The sequence below is a fragment of the Bufo bufo genome, chromosome 9 (genome assembly GCF_905171765.1).
Source record: "Bufo bufo chromosome 9, aBufBuf1.1, whole genome shotgun sequence".
NCBI lineage: Eukaryota > Metazoa > Chordata > Amphibia > Anura > Bufonidae > Bufo > Bufo bufo.
In genome coordinates, this window is record NC_053397.1 from 212037790 (window position 1) to 212058806 (window position 21017).

The following is a 21017-nucleotide window of genomic DNA, read 5'->3' on the forward strand; positions in this document are numbered from 1 at the left end:
TCTATGCATGTCTGACTGTCTATCAATATTTATCTATCTCTTCTAAGGTGCAACAAAATAAAGTGTATTCACCCCTATGAACAGCAGCAACAGTTCAGTCCTGTCACAGGACCTTTTTTGCTTATAAAAGGCCCTGTGACAGGACTGAACTGTTGCTGCTGTTCATACAGGTGAATACACTTTATTTTGTTGCATCTTATCTACTAGAGTGCTGCAGATTTCTAATCTATCTATCTATCTATTTCATATCTATCTACCTATCTATCTATCTATCTATCTATCTATCTATCTAGCTATCTGTCTGTCTATCTATTTGTCAATGATATATTTAAATGGGGTTGGCCACTTTGTTAGAACTTAGCTATAAAGAAAGTAGGGAAATATTACACTTACTAATAAATCTTCTTAAGCAGATCTACCACGCCCCCTCCTGTCCTGCTCTCACCACGCCCCCTCCTGTCCTGCTCTCACCACGCCCCCTCCTTCCCTGCTCTTACCACGCCCCCTCCTGCCGTGCTCTCACCACGCCCCCTCCTGTCCTGCTCTCACCACGCCCCCTCCTGTCCTGCTCTCACCACGCCCCCTCTTGTCCTGCTCTCACCACGCCCCCTCCTGCCCTGCTCTTAACACGCCCCCTCCTGCCCTGCTCTCCCCACGCCCCCTCCTGTCCTGCTCTCACCACGCCCCCTCCTGTCCTGCTCTCACCACGCCCCCTCCTGTCCTGTTCACCACGCCCCCTCCTGCCCCGCTCTCACCACGCCCCCTCCTGTCCTGCTCTCACCATGCCCCCTCCTGTCCTGTTCACCACGCCCCCTCCTGCCCCGCTCTCACCACGCCCCCTCCTGTCCTGCTCTTACCACGCCCCCTCCTGTCCTGCTCTCACCACGCCCCCTCCTGTCCTGCTCTCACCACTCCCCCTCCTGTCCTGCTCTCCCCACGCCCCCTCCTGTCCTGCTCTCACCACGCCCCCTCCTGTCCTGCTCTCACCACTCCCCCTCCTGTCCTGCTCTCACCACGCCCCCTCCTGTCCTGCTCTCACCACTCCCCCTCCTGTCCTGCTCTCACCACGCCCCCTCCTGTCCTGCTCTCACCACGCCCCCTCCTGCCCTGCTCTCACCACGCCCCCTCCTGTCCTGCTCTCCCCACGCCCCCTCCTGTTCTGCTCACACAATGCCTGTCTCGTCCATCCCTGCATGTGCCATGGAGGAGCAACCTTGTCCATGCCTGAAGGAGTGCTGCTGTCTGGGTCCTAAAGCACCCTGCTTGTATCAGAGTTGCTTTCCTTCTGTGACTGGCACTCCTGGCTGGCAGGGGATTAACAGGGACTGAGGAGAAGCTGTGATGGCTGATCTGACTGCAGGCTCTGCCCCCTCTGTTTCCCCTGTACTGAGAGGATCCTGCCAACATGTGAGGATGTAGCAGAGCCAGGGAAGTGCTGCGGACCACAAACTGTGAGCAATCCCAGCATCTGTCCTGTTTATGGCCCCTCTGCTCTGTGTTATCACAGACATGATATTACAGCCAGACCAACAGTTCAGGAGCTTTAACCCCTTGTGAGCTGTCAGTATGGCTGAGGTCAGTGATATCAGCAGCAGTAACTGGTCTCACCATCTATAATTGTGTGCCCCTGTCCTTCCTGCACTCTGTATATGGTGATATGTGACCCCCACCACTGCACATAGAGATCCGTGAACCCCTGTACACTGTATACAGTGATCCATGCTAACGCTAGCCCACGAGTGCCACCGGAAGACCGCTCCGGCCCCATTCACTTCAATGGGGACAGGTTGGAGAGCACGGCAAACAGTTTGAGAGGCGGCCGGACAAAAAACGCGGTGTGCCTCAGTGAATGTGAATGGGGCCGGAGTGGACTTCCGGCGGCACTCGCGGGATAGCATTAGCACGGATCTGGCAGGGGAACAGCCTGCTGGACCATGCTAACGCTAGTGTGTACAAATCGATCTGCTCACATAGAGAGGAGCATCCTGTCTATCCTCACGCAATGCTCCTCTCTATGTGAGTAGATCGATTTGTACAAATTTATTCATCAGAGCCCTTGTGCAACAAAGATCTGTAACCCCCCCAACCCCCCCCCCCCCCCCCCGCTCAACAGCCCCCCTCCTATGGCAGTCCATGAACCTAAACTGAAACCTATGACCGCTCAGAGCTGCCGTGGATTTCTGGCTTCATTTGAGTCAGAAAACCGGTGAAAATTAACATAAATTTGCTGGGGCGACTGGTCACGCCCCCCCTTTTTTTTTTAAAGGCCACTTTTCAGAAACAAGGGAAATGATAGATCTCCCCCTCTATTCATTCTGTTCATGGCTTACATCCAATGGTGCAACTAGAAATGACGAGGCCATACAGCAAGTTTATGAACAGGGCCCCCTCCCCCCCCCCCACCAGTAACATATGTATGATACATTAGCATCATATTCCTGTGTGCTGCTGGGACTGGGGCTTATTCACTGATGACTGAGTTATTGATAATATCTGAGGGGCTCTTGTCTCTATGGAAACACAGGTGGGGGGGAGGTCATGTGACTGCTCCCTTGAACATGCTTGCTGCAATGCATGCTGGGATTTTTACTTTCACTTTGCCGCTGCTCCTCCCACACAGCCGGTCTGAGGAGCTCCAGGGAGTCGCGTCCTGGTGAACAGGTTAGAAAAATAACATATAGCCATTACATGTCACATGATAGAAATACTTTGGGCACTTTGGATTTTTGATACTTAGGGTCAGGGCCGGCGTCAGCACCCGGCAAACCCGGGCAAATGCCGGGGCCCACTGCTCCTGGGGGGGCCCACTGAGCTGCTATGAGCACTTCCATCCATACAGATGGAAGCACTCATTGCTGTCATTTCACTTATGCAGTACCCCTTTGGTGGGGCCTCTGAGTCACATGAGGCCGGCTGCTGCAGAGACTCAGACACGCCCCCTCCTCACCCCATTCAGCAGAGCAGCAGGTTACCTTACCAGTTTCAGACTCCCAGAGTTTGTCAGTGAGTCTGCACTGTGACTGTCTCTTCTCTGTGGGACAGGAGTTGTTTTAGGCTCCGGAACGGAATTGCAGGCCCATTCATTTCTGCACTTCCAGGTCCACAATTCCGATCCAGAAAAAGATAGAACATGTCCTATTCTTGTCCGCAATTGCGGACAAGAATAGGCATTTTCTATTAAGTGCCGGTGATGTGCGGTCCACAAAACACACACGGATGTGTGAATGGACCCACCCTTACTGTTTCATTAAGCAGTTTGCCTCCATGACACCTGTCCCCCCCCCCATATCCTGTCCTATCTCATCCTCATAGATCCCCTTCTGTCTCCTTTCCTCCCTCATGTATCCAGAGCTCCTGTTCCGCCCTCCTATCTCCTGTTGCTGCCCTGAACAGACCTCCTGCCACTACTTCTTGTATGAATCCCCCTCAGAGCCCCTTCCACCTACTTGCTGTGTCCACCCCTCCTGTCCATCCAGGGCCCGTCTCTCCTCTGCCTCTCATTATGGTGGCATCTGAACCGCATTCACCAAAAGGACCTTCTAACGTCACAGGGTCATGTGACTGTGCCCCCCACCCCGTACTGTGCCCCCTTATACCCTGCATTGTGCCCTCCTACCACACTCTGTGCAGTGCCCATAGTCATTCCCTGCACTGTGCCCTCCTATACCCTTTTATCCGGTCACGGTATGGCAGTGTTATCCGGTCACTGTGCAGATGTGTTTTCCGGTCACGGTATGGCGGTGTTATCCTGTCACTGTACAGAGGTGTTATCCGATAAATGTATGGCCATAACTGTATCCCTTTCCCTGCCAACGCCATCCTTTTTTAGACCTGGCATGAGCAGGAAAAATATGCAGATTGCGGTGCTAAGGAACTTTTCTATATAATAAATGACCACCTAATTGTATTATCATTCGGGGGTAGGGCTAACATCTTTATATTATATAGATTCTAGTGTATTATACTGTGCCCTGTATTTCCCAGTAGAAAATAATCCTTGGGAAACACAGTCCTCACCCCTGACCACCAGGACCAGGCAGCGCTCTGACAGTACATGGCGGCCTCCCCTCTCCGCCACGCTGCTCCGCTGTGTACTGGTGCTTATTCTGAGGCGCTCATAGGGTGAGTAAGTTCGGCAAATCAAATTTCTACTAAAAGAAATGGTTTGCTCACCTATTGCGGTTGCATCAATTGGACGGAACTGCAATGGAGGTCAAGTATAGATGAGTAACGGTTGGTGCAGCCTAGATTCGTCCGATCGCCTTGGGCAGGGACCACCCTGCCACTCGGGTAACGGTATAAAGAGACGCTGAACTTTACGTAGAACGTATGGACCACAGAGGGCGCACAAACACAACCGGTCATAGGCAATATTTCGGTTTCAGCAGTATTCCATTTATTCGTGAGACAACGAATACTGCTGAAACCGAAATATTGCCTATGACCGGTTGTGTTTGTGCGCCCTCTGTGGTCCAAACGTTCTACGTAAAGTTCAGCGTCTCTTTCTTTATTCTGACACTAGGGCTGGGTTCACATCCTATTTTTGTTATCCATTTAATGTAAACCAAAAATGTATGCGTTAACAGATGCCTCAGACGGATGCCGTACAGTGGCGTCCGTTCACCATACAGGTCCATGGTAGAAAAATAACATATACGTTAACCTATGCATTTTTTTAAATGGACTCTGAAGGATACAAAAACTTGGAGTGCTGCACATTTGTATACATCAAACCGATAGGAAAAACGTGCTGTGAACCCACGGGGGGGGGGGGGGGCGTACTAAAATTTTCTGTGGGGCCCAGTCAGTCCTAGCTACATCACTGCACAGCTCCTTCTCTCCTCCAGGCCCGGCCCAGGGGTGACGTCATGTCGTGTGTCTCACTGCTGCAGCGGAGGAGAGAGGGAGCGCAGGGAGCTGCGGTTAGTGAATGACAGGACCACCGGCTTTACTGCACTCCAGCAATGATAGGTATGTGAGGGGGCCACCGGGGGGTCATTACACTGTGAGGGCCCTTTACATAGTATAATGACCCCCAGTGCCCCCTATTTAGTATAATGATCCCCAATGACCCTCAATTTAGTATAATGACTCCAGGAGCCCCCATTTAATATAATGACCCCCAGTGACCACCATACAGTATAATGACCCCCCAGTGCCCCCTCCATACAGTATAACCCCCCAGTGTGGGGGCCACTGGGGGTCATTATTCTGAATGGGGGCGACTGGGGGTTATTATTCTGAATGGAGGGCCACTGTGGGGTCATTATACTGTGTGTGGGGGTCACTGGGGGTCATTATACTGAATGGAGGGTCATTGGGGATCATTAGACTAAATGGGGGGCACTGGGGGTCCTTATACTGTGTGTGGGGCCACTGGGGGACATTGGGGGGTTATTATACTGTGTGAAGGGCCACTAGTGGTCAATATACTATATAGGGTCTACTGGTGGTCATTATACCGTGTGGGAGCCACAGAGGGACATAAAAATGCCTCAAGGGGCCCACTGGGATTTATCGCCCAAGGGCCCACATGAACCTGGAGCCGGCCCTGCTTAGGGTGGCCAACCCCTTTAATCTATTTGTTCTATCTAGCTCTGCCATGTGTTATCTATCATCTATTATCTATGTATTATCTATATATCTATCTATCTATCTATCTATCTATCTATCTATCTATCTATCTATCTATCATCTATTATCTATCTATCTATCTATCTATCTCATATCTATCTATTATCTATATATCTATCTATCTATCATCTATTATCTATCTATCTATCATCTATTATCTATCTATCTATCTATCTAATATCTATCTATTATCTATATATCTATCTATCTATCTATCATCTATTATCTATATATCTATCTATCTATCTATCTATCTATCTATCTATCTATATCTATCATCTATATATCTATCTTATACCTCTATCTACCTACCTCTATCTATGTAATCTACCTCTATCTTCTACCTCTATCTACCTACCTCTATCTATGTAATCTACCTCTATTTTATACCTCTATCTACCTACCTCTATCTATGTAATCTACCTCTATCTTCTACCTCTATCTACCTACCTCTATCTATGTAATCTACCTCTATTTTATACCTCTATCTACCTACCTCTATCTATGTAATCTACCTCTATCTTATACCTCTATCTACCTACCTCTGTCTATGCTCCGTTAAGCAGCTTTCTCAGTGTTTGTGATCTATGAAGTAATATAAATTAGGGGAGTATCACAAAAGCCTCACAGATGAAACATAAAATCTAGAAAAATAAACAAAAAATACATAGAATGGGATATTATAGATAATAAAAAATGGAAGTGCTTCATGACACAGCCCATTACCTCTATCATTACAGAGAATGGAAGCCATCAGTCAGTTATCCCTCTCCAAAACATCATCATGTGACTGCATCTGAAGATCTCATCTCCTCCGCACGTCCCAACTCTAGAGACCTTCCGAGTTTTATCGCTTCTCACTAACCTAAGTCCATGCAAAGAAATCTCTCTCTCATATCTTTATCTATCTCTATCCATCTATCTCATATCTATCTATCTAGAAGAAGTTGCAGCACTCCCACAAATTAAATTCAAAATCTACTCTAGCTGTGTTTTACAAATCCGTGTCTTTGCAACGTTTCTGCTCTATCACCAGAGACTTTCATAAAGCTGCAGCTTTATCTGGATTCAGTTTTTGGGAGTGATGTGCCTTCTCCAATAAACAGCTGAACGTTCAGATCTGGGCCCTTTTGTAGAAGTGCTGCTGTCTTGGACTAAAGGCTCCATTGTGAAAAGACGTAGTCGAAACTGTGAAGCACCTCATTCTATGGATGGTGAGAGGTGAATGTCGACTATGAAGGTGAGCGAGTGCGGACGACACACTACAGTGGAGCAGCTCACCTCCAAAACCACCCTGGGACCACCAGACGTGTGTCTAACACAACCGTGACCCCTACTTCATACGGGGCTCTGAAGCAGACAGATGGTCATTGCACTTCTGCTATCAAAGTTGCATCGGCAGAAAAGGCTTAAATTTTCACAGCAGTATTGGAATTGGACCTCCACTGATTGGTAAAGGGTTGTCTTCTCCAAAGAGTTATGTTTTCCGCTTCATGGGACGGATGGACGTTGGTGTGTCAGGCGAGAAACCTCAGAGAAGAAGACCCTGCAATCATTCTTGGAAGAACACAAGCTGGTGGTGGCAGCGTTATGGTCCAGGGAAAGTTTTTGTGGCATTCTCTGGGCCACTCATCCATGTGGAAGGCACTCTCTCTACCTATTTGGGTATGAATCCATCCCTCCAGGTCACATACACCCATACATGCCGACTGTCTTCCCTGGAGCAGATAGGATCTTCCAGAAAGACAATGCGACATGTCACACGGCTAGAAATGTCCAACATTGGTTAGAAAAGCATGACCAAGACTTCCAATTACTACCCTGGCCCCCAATTCCTCAAATTTGAACCCAATGGAGCATCTGTGGGACTACCTCGATCATTGTGTTCGCTCTACGGATTCCCTGCAGTCAGCATGGCTTCAGATACCTGTGACAACCTACCAGGCCGTCTAGCTGCTGTCCGTGCTGCCCACGGCGGTAATGTCACTCGATCTAAAAAGGAACACGGACAAAACTTGAGGCAACATCCACATGTGGTGGATCTAAATATCTACATCACTTACAGTAGCAGCAAAGTGGATGAGATTTTTAAAAAATTACACGCTGTGAGAAATTTCTGCAACAGAAGGTGCACGTAACTTGACCGGTGGTGCAGACGGGGGAGGATTGGCCACAGACCTTACAGGAAATTCACGGTGGGCCAATGCCCAGGGGGCGCCTGCGACCTCCTCACGGCCGGCCAGTGGATGTTTTTGGGGGTGTATTTTGTGCTGCTGGCAGTATTTTATGACTTACTGGGGTATTTGGCTCTGTTGGGGTGGTATAATGTGCCACAATATGGTATTGCTGACCATGCCTTACATCAATTTGGACCAAACTACAAAATGGGGCCACTTTTAGTATTTTTCCCAGGGCCACATTATGTTCCCAGTCCGCCCCTGGGTGCAGATTTTAGATCCACAGCATGTTAATTTATGTTGCGGATTTCCACTTCAAATTTCCCCCTTTGCGACCCATCTGCGGCAACACTGCATCAAAATACGTCTCCAAGCAGGATCCCAGAAACATTTTTTGCATTTGAATTTCCCCTAAAGCTACGTCCAGTTGTCTCTACATAAACATGGAAATGCCCTTTAAGGCCACATTCACACAAAGGCTATCTGACGGCCATTTTCAGAACCAATTGACAAGAATAGTGGCCGAGAAAAAATAGAACATGTCCTATTTTTGGCCATTTCATGGCCAAGGTGCACTATGGGAGGCATTATGTACGCGGTGGGAAAAAGCCAATGAAATTCATCTGTTTTCAATGGCCATTTTTAACGTTTGGTTGCAAAATGGATGCAAAACGGCTGTTGGATGGGCAGAAAACGGATGCACACGTGGATGCAAAATGGTAATGAAAAACTAAGGCCTCTTTCACATGGGCGTTTTTGAACGAGTGCAAAGCGTTTTAATGCGTTTTGCACGCGCGTGAGAAAAATCGGTACCCAAACCCAAACCCGGACTTCTTCACAGTCCGGGCTTGGGATCGGTGTTGTGTAGATTTTATTATTTTCCCTTATAACATGGTTAAAAGGGAAAATAATAGCATTCTTAATACAGAATGCTTAGTACAATAGGGCTGGAGGGGTTAAAAAAAATAAAAAAATAATTAAACACCTTATCCACTTGTTCGCGCAGCCGTCATCTCTTCTGTTTTCTTCTTCTTTGATGAGCTGGGAGAAAAGAACCTTTGGTGATGTCACTGCGCTCATCACATGGTCCATCACATGATCCATCACCATGGTCACAAAAATTGACACGCCCGCCAAATTCTTGACCTAACCCCTTCCCTCCAGCCAGAGGTGTAACTTGACCAGCATGCACTTTCTATAATACCGGTGTCTTCTTATGTAAGACAAGGGTCTTTTGGGCCCCTCAGGCTCCTCGGCCCAGTAGCAACTGCTATCTCTGCCCCCTCCCCCATAGCTACGCCCCTGAGTGTAATATAAGGCTAAAACACACACGAGTCCGTATTCCCTGAGATGCGTTCAGCATATACCGCGTCTCCTCTATAAGATTGGGATCTTTTCTCCGGCTTTCATTCCGTCTGGTTCTTTATTTCCGGAGCTCCTCTCCTAGACGGCCGTCTTGTCTTCTCTCCTTGTATTGAAGCTCAGCTAAAGGTCAAACGCTCCGATCCAGCAGGCGCTACATCCGAGACATAAAATCGGCGGTAATACTTATTTATCTATACACATTCCAGTTAAGTTCTGGAAACGACTCGCAAAGAGGGAACGCTCAGTAAGTAAGCAGCGTCGGCATTAAAGGTACGGCGTCCATTATTATATTGATATAGTACATTATTTATAAGTCACACAGTAATCCAGAGCTGCCTAATGCGTCTCCTATATCCCGAGCATGCTCCATATACACACAGTGAGCAAATAGAGCTAAGTAGAGACCACTAGAACTCTCCACGCAGCTTTGGATGTGAATGGAGTAATATAATAATAATCTTTATTTCTATAGCGCTAACCTATTCCGCAGCGCTTTACAGTTCAGGGGTCCATGTACAAACAGTCAGAAAGAGCAAGAGGAATTAGCGCCCTGCTCGCAAGAGCTTACAATCTATGAGTATAAGATAATGTGCTCGTCTAAAAGGTAAAGCTTTCAATTAATTATTAAAAAGTAGGCCGTTTGACTAAGACTGGCGCCTGATGCGCTCGTCCTCATGAATCTGCCCCCATCCAGCCTTCCTGCGCTCTAATATCCCGATGTAGTGGAGAAGAATTTGTCATTTGCGATACAGGTATGATCACCGCTTTTCCTTCTAAATGAAGCCGCTTTATCTTGTCTCGGACAGTTACCATGGCGAAACGACAACAACAACTTTGGCTCTGCTACATCCCATATTCTTCAGTGGCATGCATAGGTCACATGGTATCGACCAACAAAGGGTTAATGCTACTTTTCCTTTCTGATTCAGATTTTTGTATTATTGAATTTCAGAGAGTCTTTAATATTTCATATCTCGGCCCTTACAAGTGATGACTCCGGCAGGAACGACGAGCGGGGATTTGGCGACAACGATGGCGTCAGATCACACTCAGAGCTTCGTATCTCTGGAGGGGGGGGAGGGGGGGCAGAGGTTCATTTGATTGAATTCTGTTTGATTTGCAGAAAGATATTTATTACCATATATTACAATATATTTGCTCATTCCAACAACCATTGTTTCCCGTGTGGTTACAGCACCGCTGCGTCATCTAAGTACAATGTGACCACCTACCGCCATAGAAAACCCGCAACCGGAGGGGTCGTCTGCTTCGAAAACGGGGGAGTACGCGGACATCATAGTCGTCTGGGGGGGGGGACCCCATATCCCCATACTATCTTCTATGTGTACAGGAACCTTCTCCTAAGGCCTCTTGCACACCAACGTGTGCGCCCCGTGGCTGTGCAAATTGCGGGTCGCAATGCATGAACACCAAACGTGGGGCAGCCGCAGCTAGGTCCGCGATGCGCCCGTTCCACAAAATGATAGGACATGTTGTATCTTTTTTTGCGGAACGGAAGTACGGGACGAAACCGCACGGAAGCACTCCGTAATGCTTCCGTGTTTCCGTTCCGCACCATTCCGCATCTCCAGATTTGCGGACCCGTTCAAGTGAATGGGTCCGCATCCGTGATGCGGAATGCCCGCGGAACGGTGCCCGTGTATTGCGGATCCGCAAATGTGGTCCGCCATACGGCCATGGAGCGCACACGTTCGTGTGAAAGAGGCCTAAGGGCTCATTTACACGACCGTATGAATAAGTCTGCAACTGTTCCGCAATTTTGACAAATGGGTGCGGACCCTTTCATTTCAATGGGGCTGCAAAAGATACGGACAGCACACCGTGCGCAACAAAGGCCAAGTGCAGTCCGCAAATTTCAGAATGCACACGGATCCGCAAAACACTACGGTCGTGTGAATGTAGCCTAAGAGAGCAGCAAAAGGCTCTTCAGACAGTTCCATAGGTCAAGCCGATGGTCACCAGCGATAATTCTGGATTTAGGGCTTTTTCCCCCCTGGAGAAATAATGAGCCATTAATTACTATGAGGTCGGGGGGGGGGAGGGGGGGATGCAGTGGTCATCCCTGCTCCAGCAGAATACAGATCTCCGGCCGCCTCAGATCTCGCAGCTCGGGGGATGAGCGCCGGCTGCCCATTAGATAGCATTATCTCTGCAGAATGCCAATTCATATCTCTTTGTGTTGTGCGGGCCTCTCACATACGGGATTTTAATAACCGTCACGCTGTGCTATGAATCCATAATCAGAGCTGAAGAGCCGAGCAGCAGCAGCAGGACCAGAGGCCTCCATTATTACTCGTCTCGGAAACAGGCGGCAGAGATGTTGTGCAGATTTCGCTGACAGATTAGGAGATCCGAATGGAAATGAGCGATTGTTTCCTTTCATTTCTGCAGTTCTAGAAGTAAGAAGAGTCCTGTACGAAGAACGGAGGCCGCGGCGAGACCAGGAGGAGCCGACTCTGATCTAACACCGATCCGTTATCTACCTACCTCTGTCTTATACATCAATCTACTACCTACCTCTGTCTTATACATCAATCTACTACCTACCTCTGTCTTATACATCAATCTACTACCTACCTCTGTCTTATACATCAATCTACTACCTACCTCTATCTTATACATCAATCTACTACCTACCTCTGTCTTATACATCAATCTACTACCTACCTCTATCTTATACATCAATCTACTACCTACCTCTGTCTTATACATCAATCTACTACCTACCTCTGTCTTATACATCAATCTACTACCTACCTCTATCTTATACATCAATCTACTACCTACCTCTATCTTATACATCAATCTACTACCTACCTCTATCTTATACATCAATCTACTACCTACCTCTATCTTATACATCAATCTACTACCTACCTCTGTCTTATACATCAATCTACTACCTACCTCTGTCTTATACATCAATCTACTACCTACCTCTGTCTTATACATTAATCTACTACCTACCTCTGTCTTATACATCAATCTACTACCTACCTCTGTCTATGCTCCTATCTCAGTGTTTGTGATCTATAAAGTATCTACCTATCACCTATCTATATCTATCTCATATTTAGGTATCTTTCTTTCTATCTGTCTTCTATCTATTTACAGTATCTATCTATCTTATATCTATCTATCTATCTATCTATCTATCTTATATCTATCTATTATCTATCTACAGTATCTATCTAATATCTATCTATCCACTACCTTATTATCTATCTATCTATCTCATATCTATTATCTATCTATATACAGTATCTATCTCTTATCTATCTATCTATTCTCTATCTTATTATCTATCTATCTCATATCTATCCACTATCTTATCTATCTATCTCTATGTATCTATTATCTATATATTCTCTATCTTATTATCTATCTATTATCTATCTACAGTATCTATCTATCTATCTATCTATCTATCTATTCTCTATCTATCTATCTATCTATCTATCTCATATCTACCGTATCTATCTATCTATAACTGTCTACACAGCGATTTCTGGGATCTTTTGCTTTCTATGAGGTTCCCAACCAAGAACGTATAGAATTTTTTGGCAAGAAGTACAAAATCCCTAATACACAGATGGCACTTTCTGAACCACCACTTCAGCTGCCCATCTCACTACATCATACTATTTGGCAGCAGGAGAAGCGCAAAGTCAGCATGTTAGTAGTGAGCACAGGCCACGTGCAGGATGAGGATGGCGGTAGTTTCACTATAAGGTTTTTTGTTTTCCTGAATCCTCTGTTGCAGACACTGGGGAGGGGGGGGGGGAGTGACAAACTCTCTCGGGGCCACAACACTGCACTTTAGGGTGGCATTCAATCATCCCGGAAGAGTCGGTCTGCAGTTACAGTGATAGTCGTCCTACAAAGGATGGACTAATGCGGACAGTATTACACAGTATACCCCCCACCTTCCGCCCCAGGCAGGATAAACCCGCTGAATGCCAAGAGACCGGCTCAACCATGTTAATGTGCCAAAACTGGTGAGCTAGTGCCAGATTGCTGATTCCAAACCTATCCATCTTAATACACAGAGGATATGCAGAATTCATGTCCATGTCCAACTGATCCACCGAATTGCGCTATGAGCAGGAGTAGGTTTGTGCTGCAATTTGCACAATTTTCTGTCTTTAATAATAATTAAAAAGTGGAATAAATATGACGCTCATTCTGATCACCATATTTCTCAGTGTCGTGCACCAGAGAACTGTCATAAGTACTTTGATCACTTTCATAAACATCGCTCTAATTCATCTGCTTCTCCACCCATATTACATTATAAAATTGGCTGCCTGCAGCCACCACTAGAAGGAGCTCAGTGCATGGAAATCTATACAGTTACCATTTAACTCAATGGAAGCTGTACAATCTCTTTGCCCTAGTGAGGACTGCCGGAAAATGCTATGGCTTTATGTTGGGAACAGGAGAAGTTCAGCATCAGGCCCCTCCTCACTGCAGACCCAACAGTATTCTTATGGTCGTCCTCCATGGTGAGTACGCCATTGTACATATATCCTATTAGGATATATGGACACTATAACGGTCTCTTGCACGGGGGCCCCTTCTACTGGCCAGAGAAGAGAGCCACTGAAAATGCAAAGCTGGGTGGATTCAACTACATATCCCATGGTCGGCTGAAAGCTGCTTGTTGAAATCATGGCTGCATGTAACTACCACTAGAGGGAGCTTGCTTACAAGTAGAGATGTGTACATCTGCTGTTAGTGAGCTCCTCCTAGTGGTGGCTGCAAGCAGTCAAAATTATATGGAAAGTGAATATCCTACTCATTCACTGGGTATTGGAGATCTGGAGGCTAAACTGCAGTGATTATATTCTGATCCCCAGAACTATGAATATCACCTTGGTGAAACCCACCTTATCGGTGCAATACAATTCAATCCAGATCAACCAAATCAATTCAACCAAATAAAGGAAAAAATGGCCGCCTTGGTAAAAGACGAATCGTATCAAAGTCACAGATGATAACAGTTTGTAGAAATCATTTGTTACCTCATGCGTCTTAATGTTAATGTAGCCGTCATGATAGGTGAGAGAGCGATGCCGCCAGCTGACCGGAGCAGGGGCGCACTGGGCGCTTGTCTGCCCAAAACAGGAAAGCAGCTTCAGGAAACTGACTTCATTGATGAGACGGAGGACGACCAGGAAGAGAAACACGGAAACGGTGCTGACAGCGAGCACGGGGATCCTCTGAAACAACAGGAGAGAGAAACGTTAGTCCAGATGTTAGTCCATATGTATAATATATATCACCAAGAAATTATTCTTTTGCATAAACTCTTAAAGGGGCCGTGCCACAAAAAATATTCTACATTCTACAAAAGATTCTACAATCTTTTGTAATTGCATGTAATTAAAAAATTTGCATAGCCAGTGAACAATTCAATAAAATGTATCTGTTTAGCGCCACCTGCTGTTTCTTTTTTTCTTTATTTCTTGTCCGCCTCACTGAGGTGGTCGTACACCCTCAGTTTTAATCTTCAACTGTCACCACCTATATCTTCTTTTAGAAGCTGTGGCAATTACAGGGGAAGAAGTCAGAAATGAGACTCTCAGGAGAATGCCAGCCTAAAATAAAACTAGCAGTAGAGCAATGAATGTGGAGATCTCTGGATCCATGTGAGGTGCAGGGCTGGTTCTAGCTTTGTTAGAAAGGAATTGTCCTGTACTATATGATGTCTGATTTTTTTTTTTTACATCTATCATGGCATAACCCCTTTATAGGGGCTTTAAACTTGGCTGCTCATACCAGTCACATGTTACACATTACACGTAGTCTCTTCCCAGTCTGAAATGGCTGATAACATCGAGTAATAAAGGCAAAACATATGCAACATGTGATGGAAGTCTGCAAGTTTTTGGAAAAAAAGAAGAATATCCAATTCCAAATACTGGCTACATCCTCCATGATGTATGCAGAAACCTGGGAGTCTTGGGATAGGGGGCATTTTTTTTTACAAGGACTTTTTGTTAGAAAGAACCCACAAAAATAAGCTGATCATATAAGATCTGCTGCTGAGACCTCACTGATCGGCTGTGTTCAGCAGGGGAACAAGTGTTCAATTCCCCTGCAGCACCGCCACAGGAGAAATGTGGAACTGCAAACCAATGGGCCACCTTAGGTCCTCCAAAGAGGACTAATAGGATTTTTTTTAATTGTCCAAGCTAGTCAAACTCTTCGATAAAAAAGTGCCACTTTAAAATATAGTTGATCAGATCAGACCACGGGGGATCTTGTCAGCACTTAGCAAAAAAAAAAACAAATTTCTGGTTTTCTCACCAAAAAAAGTGACGGCTTGTGAAACCATCACCTTTTGTTATTCCTCCTAGAAATTTTTTAAGGGAAAAACCAATAACTTGGAGTTACCAGTTGGGGGGGGTGTTCCTGCACAGACTGACACTGTCCAATCAGGGCTGACAGCTTCAGACTGTGTAAGGGCACACCCCTTTTACAGGGAAAATGGTAACGCTCACTTGTCAATTTATCCAAATATATTCGGGAGGGATAATTGAGGATCGGCACAACGGAGAGTCGTGAGAAAATTTGATCCAGAATTGTTATTTCATGAATAGCGCTGGTATTTACTAAATCGACACGTCCGGCGAGGTGACAGGTCCTCTTCAATGTCAGTGCATTGCTGTAGAGTCTGCCCAGTATGATACCCACTGTTATAATTCATTACTACTGGCAGTTACTCTACCTCAAATGGCCAAACTTGTGCTCGAACACTATATTAAAGGGCATCTGTCAGCAGTTCTGTACCTGACACTGGCTGACCTGTTACATGTGCACTTGGCAGCTGAAGGCATCTGTGTTGGTTCCATGTTCATATGTGCCCGCATTACTCAGAAAAATGCTTTAATTTATATGCAAATGAGCCGCTAGGAGGCGTTACCGTTACACCTAGAGGCTCTGCTCTCTCTGCAACCCTCTGCACTTTTATTGACAGGATCAGGCAAGCATGATGACATTTACAAAGTCTGGTCCTGTCAATCAAAGTGGGGAGGGTGCGGCAGTTGCAGGGAGCAGAGCCTCTAGGTGTAATGGTAACGCCCCCGTTGCTCCTAGAGGCTCATTTGCATACAGTAAAACATAATTTTTCTCAGCAATGCGGGCACATATGAACATGGGACCAACACAGACGTCTTCAGCTGCCAAGCGCACATGTAACAGGTCAGCCAGTGTCATAGGGACAAAACTGCTGACAGATGCCCTTTAATCCTCTGGACCCATTTTCTATTCTTAAGAAATATCTGTCAGGGAAAAAAAAAAAAAAAAAGTTCTACACAATTATATTAAAAGCTTTTTTCGTGTAATATAAGAGAAATTACCTGTAATAGCGTTCTTCTCTCCCAGAACTACCCGGGGTTGACTGCTCCCTTTCCTCCCGCCATTGCCCCCTTCCTCTCTGATGTCTGCATTCTCCTTACATGTCTCTGATCATTTATGATTACTCTTCCATTACCGCTGATTACTGTGAAGTCACAAAGAAAACGCTTAAAGGAAAAATGGCCTAAAACTGCAGACGGTAAATGGCTCGTCTCTGGGTTCTCCGTTATTATCTTATTATTGCTGTTGTTGTCATGGTGAATTCACAAAAATGGGCCTGAATCTTGTTCATTGCGGGTTATAATATTACAAGTTATAGTTACTACATTACTGGGTTCGGTAGAGGTTGATCCAAGGATTTAAGGCCCTTTTACACATGCCAAAGATCGGGGCAATTATCAGGAGCAAACATCCCTACAAACGCCTGTTCCCAATAATTGCCTCCTGTATAGGGGCCTCCGATCACCCAACCTGCTTCCTATTACCAATACTTGTTCGTCAGCATCATTTAGCCCTGTGCTGCTGACAAACAAGGGAACGAATGATCGTAGTAACGATCATTCATCCCGATACAGCACCGACCATTACTGAAAGGAAATGCAGCTAACTGACTATGATTGGGAACAGACGTTCATATGAACACATGTTCCCAATCATTGCCTGCTAGTTAGCTACGTTTACATCCAGCAATGATCGGGGATGAATGATCGCTGTCATTTATATGTATGTTGGTCCCCCATAATGGTCCCGATCCTCAGCCTATGTAAAAGGACCTTTAATCTGGATCAATATCGCAGGATAATAGGCTGAACTGGATGAAAGTAAGTCTTTTCAGCACAGGATAGCGGGGACGCATAGACTTGAAGAAGACCAGGGTCATCAGGTCACGGTTGGAAGACAGGATGGAGAGTGCTGTTGTACTGTGCTTGCTCGTAGTTTTGTAGTTTAAAAGGGCTGTCCGAGATGCGGCCGCGATCCCGTGCAGTTGCCACCTCCAGGATCACATGCCGTATATTTGCCACATGATCCCAGCCTTGGATTACACCAACCAGCAGTGCAAGCGTGAGTCTGAATCTCTCACTAAAGCGCTAGTGGGAGATTCAAAATCACACATGCGCTGCAGGTCGTAGGCTGGGATCACATGCCAAATGTACGGAAATGGCAGCCGCATGGGATCGTGGCCGCATCTTAGATAACCCCTTTAAGACATGGCGACATACACCTGCACATTGACTTCATTTTGCAGCAAGTGCTGCATACCTATCCCTTTTCTCTTTGCAGTATGCATATGGAGGTGTGGTTGTCTCCATTTTGGTCGGGCACTCCTAACTAACCCATCCTTTCCACTGGCTGGTTTTTAATCAGTGCAGTGTATATAGCTGTAGTATGCTCTTCCTGAATTCAGAGACCTGCTGGCCCAGAGAGAAGTTACATATGGAGCAGACACAGTACATGAACTAAGAAGCCAGATGGCACAGAGAGGTATCATCAAGTAGGATCCCATCCAGTAAGGGGTCACCTTGCCGTGGTGGATGGGCAGAAATAATTTTGATCAAAATATACTGTAGTTTGCTAAGTAACTCATATTCATTTTATATAGTGATCATAGTAAAAAATATAGTTTATATATTCCATGTTTATAGAGTGCTTTTGCATTGCGTTTGCTTGTAGTTTCAGCCTCGGCGGCGTTGACTTCATTTTACAGGATGCGCTGACTAACCTTGTCTTTTTTTTGTTTGGAAGAAAGCAGCCATGTTTTTCTAATCTTGTACAACCCCTTTAACAATGGCATTCCTGATACAGAATGTGGAATCGAGAAATATTATATAACCAGAGGATTATTATAAAGAAAGGCACAGCAGCAGAAGACAGAGGTGCGCGGTGACCTATAAAGCAGAAGCCGCTAAATCACCGTATTACACCATCATTTCCAGACGACGATGAGTTACTGTTTCCTACTGTAGAATCTCAAGTATAAAGCCAAGAACTCCAGAGACTTCAGTCAATAGACTGAGCCGACATGATTGATTCCTGCCTCATGGACATTTATAGCGCTAGTAAATATTTCTGGACAAAACAGGTTTCTATGGAAAAGACCCTTATCATATCGGGATGAAAAATTCTCCATCTGTTGTACAATTGCCAAACTCATTACAATGCAAATGAATTGATAATTACCTAATCCCCCAATCTATCCTGGACAGTGCCTCCATAACTATACCACCCGCTCCACCCCCATAGTGAGAGGTTTCAGAATAACATAAGGTTGGACAGGAGTCGGAATTATCATGGACACCTACCTGGCTCCTGGGATTTATCCGACCCTGACATAATAGCCACTAACGACAATGATCCCACTTTGAAAGGCTCCAACAGCTATAATGGACCTCCTAAGAGTGATAGTCACAGTGCCCCCATAACAGTGATAGTCACAGTACCATACAATAATTAGAGCCACTGTACCAATAACATTGACAGTCATAGTGTCCCCATAACTGTGACAGCCACAGTACTCCATAACAGTCATAGTAACCTTATAACTATGGCAGCCACTGTAACCTGATAACAGAGACTGTTCAGTGTTCTATAGCAATGAGGTCAGCCACAATACCCCATAACTATGACAGCCACAGTACAACATATCTGTTACAGCCACAGTGCCCCAAAACTATGACAGCGACAGTGCCCCATAACTATGACAGACACAGTGCACCATAACTATGACAGACACAGTGCACCATAACTATGACAGCCACAGTGCCCCATAGCTGTGACAGCCACAATACCCCGTAACTATGACAGTCTCAGTACAACATATCTGTTACAGCCACAGTGCCCCATAACTATGACAGCCACAGTGCCCCATAACTATGACAGCCACAGTACAACATATCTGTTACAGCCACAGTGCCCCAAAACTATGACAGCGACAGTGCCCCATAACTATGACAGACACAGTGCACCATAACTATGACAGACACAGTGCACCATAACTATGACAGACACAGTGCACCATAACTATGACAGCCACAGTGCCCCATAGCTGTGACAGCCACAATACCCCGTAACTATGACAGTCTCAGTACAACATATCTGTTACAGCCACAGTGCCCCATAACTATGACAGCCACAGTGCCCCATAACTATGACAGCCACAGTACAACATATCTGTTACAGCCACAGTGCCCCATAACTATGACAGACACAGTGCCCCATAACTATGACAGACACAGTGCACCATAACTATGAGTCTCAGTGCCCCATAACTATGACAGCCACAGTGCCCCATAACTATGACAGCCACAGTGCACCATAACTATGACAGCCACAGTGCACCATAACTATGACAGCCTCAGTGCCCCATAACCATGACAAGCACAGTTCCCCATAACTATGACAGCCTCAGTGCCCCATAACTATGACAGCCACAATTGCCCATAACTATGACAGCCACAGTGCACCATACTTTATATAGACACAGTTCCCCATAACTATGACAGACACAGTGCACCATAACTATGACAGCCACAGTGCCCCAAAACTATGACAGCCACAACCCCTCATAACTATGACAGACACAGTGCCCCATAATTATGACAGACACAGTGCCCCATAACTATGAAAGACACAGTGCCCCATAACTATGAAAGACACAGTGCCCCATAACTATGAAAGACACAGTGCCCCATAACTATGAAAGACACAGTGCCCCATAACTATGACAGCCACAGTGCCCCATAACTATGACAGCCACAGTGCACCATACTTTTTACAGACACAGTTCCCCATAACTATGACAGACACAGTGCCCCATAACTATGACAGCCTCAGTGCCCCAAAACTATGACAGCCACAACCCCTCATAACTATGACAGACACAGTGCCCCATAATTATGACAGACACAGCGCCCCATAACTATGACAGACACAGTGCCCCATAACTATGACAGCCACAGTGCCCCATAACTATGACAGCCACAGTGCACCATAACTATGACAGCCACAGTGTCCCATAACTATGACAGCCACAGTGTCCCATAACTATGACAGCCACAGTGCCCCATAACTATGACAGACACAGTGCCCCATAATTATGACAGACACAGTGCCCCATAACTATGACAGACACAGTACCCCATAACTATGACAGACACAGTGCCCCATAACTATGACAGCCACAGTGCCCCATAACTATGACAGCCACAGTGCACCATACTTTTTACAGACACAGTTCCCCATAACTATGACAGACACAGTGCCCCATAACTATGACAGCCTCAGTGCCCCAAAACTATGACAGCCACAACCCCTCATAACTATGACAGACACAGTGCCCCATAATTATGACAGACACAGCGCCCCATAACTATGACAGACACAGTGCCCCATAACTATGACAGCCACAGTGCCCCATAACTATGACAGCCACAGTGCCCCATAACTATGACAGCCACAGTG

At 46.0% G+C, this 21017-nt stretch overlaps 1 protein-coding gene across 1 annotated transcript in view; it reads right to left on the reverse strand.

The window, feature by feature from the left end:
* The window catches only part of ST6GALNAC3 (ST6 N-acetylgalactosaminide alpha-2,6-sialyltransferase 3), a 207170-nt gene that overhangs the window by 127648 nt on the left and 58505 nt on the right, over positions 1-21017 (reverse strand). The window contains exon 2 of the mRNA XM_040408822.1: positions 14222-14419. Within this exon, the coding sequence (XP_040264756.1) occupies positions 14222-14419 (198 nt within the window). The remainder of the gene's footprint in view (positions 1-14221; positions 14420-21017) is intronic.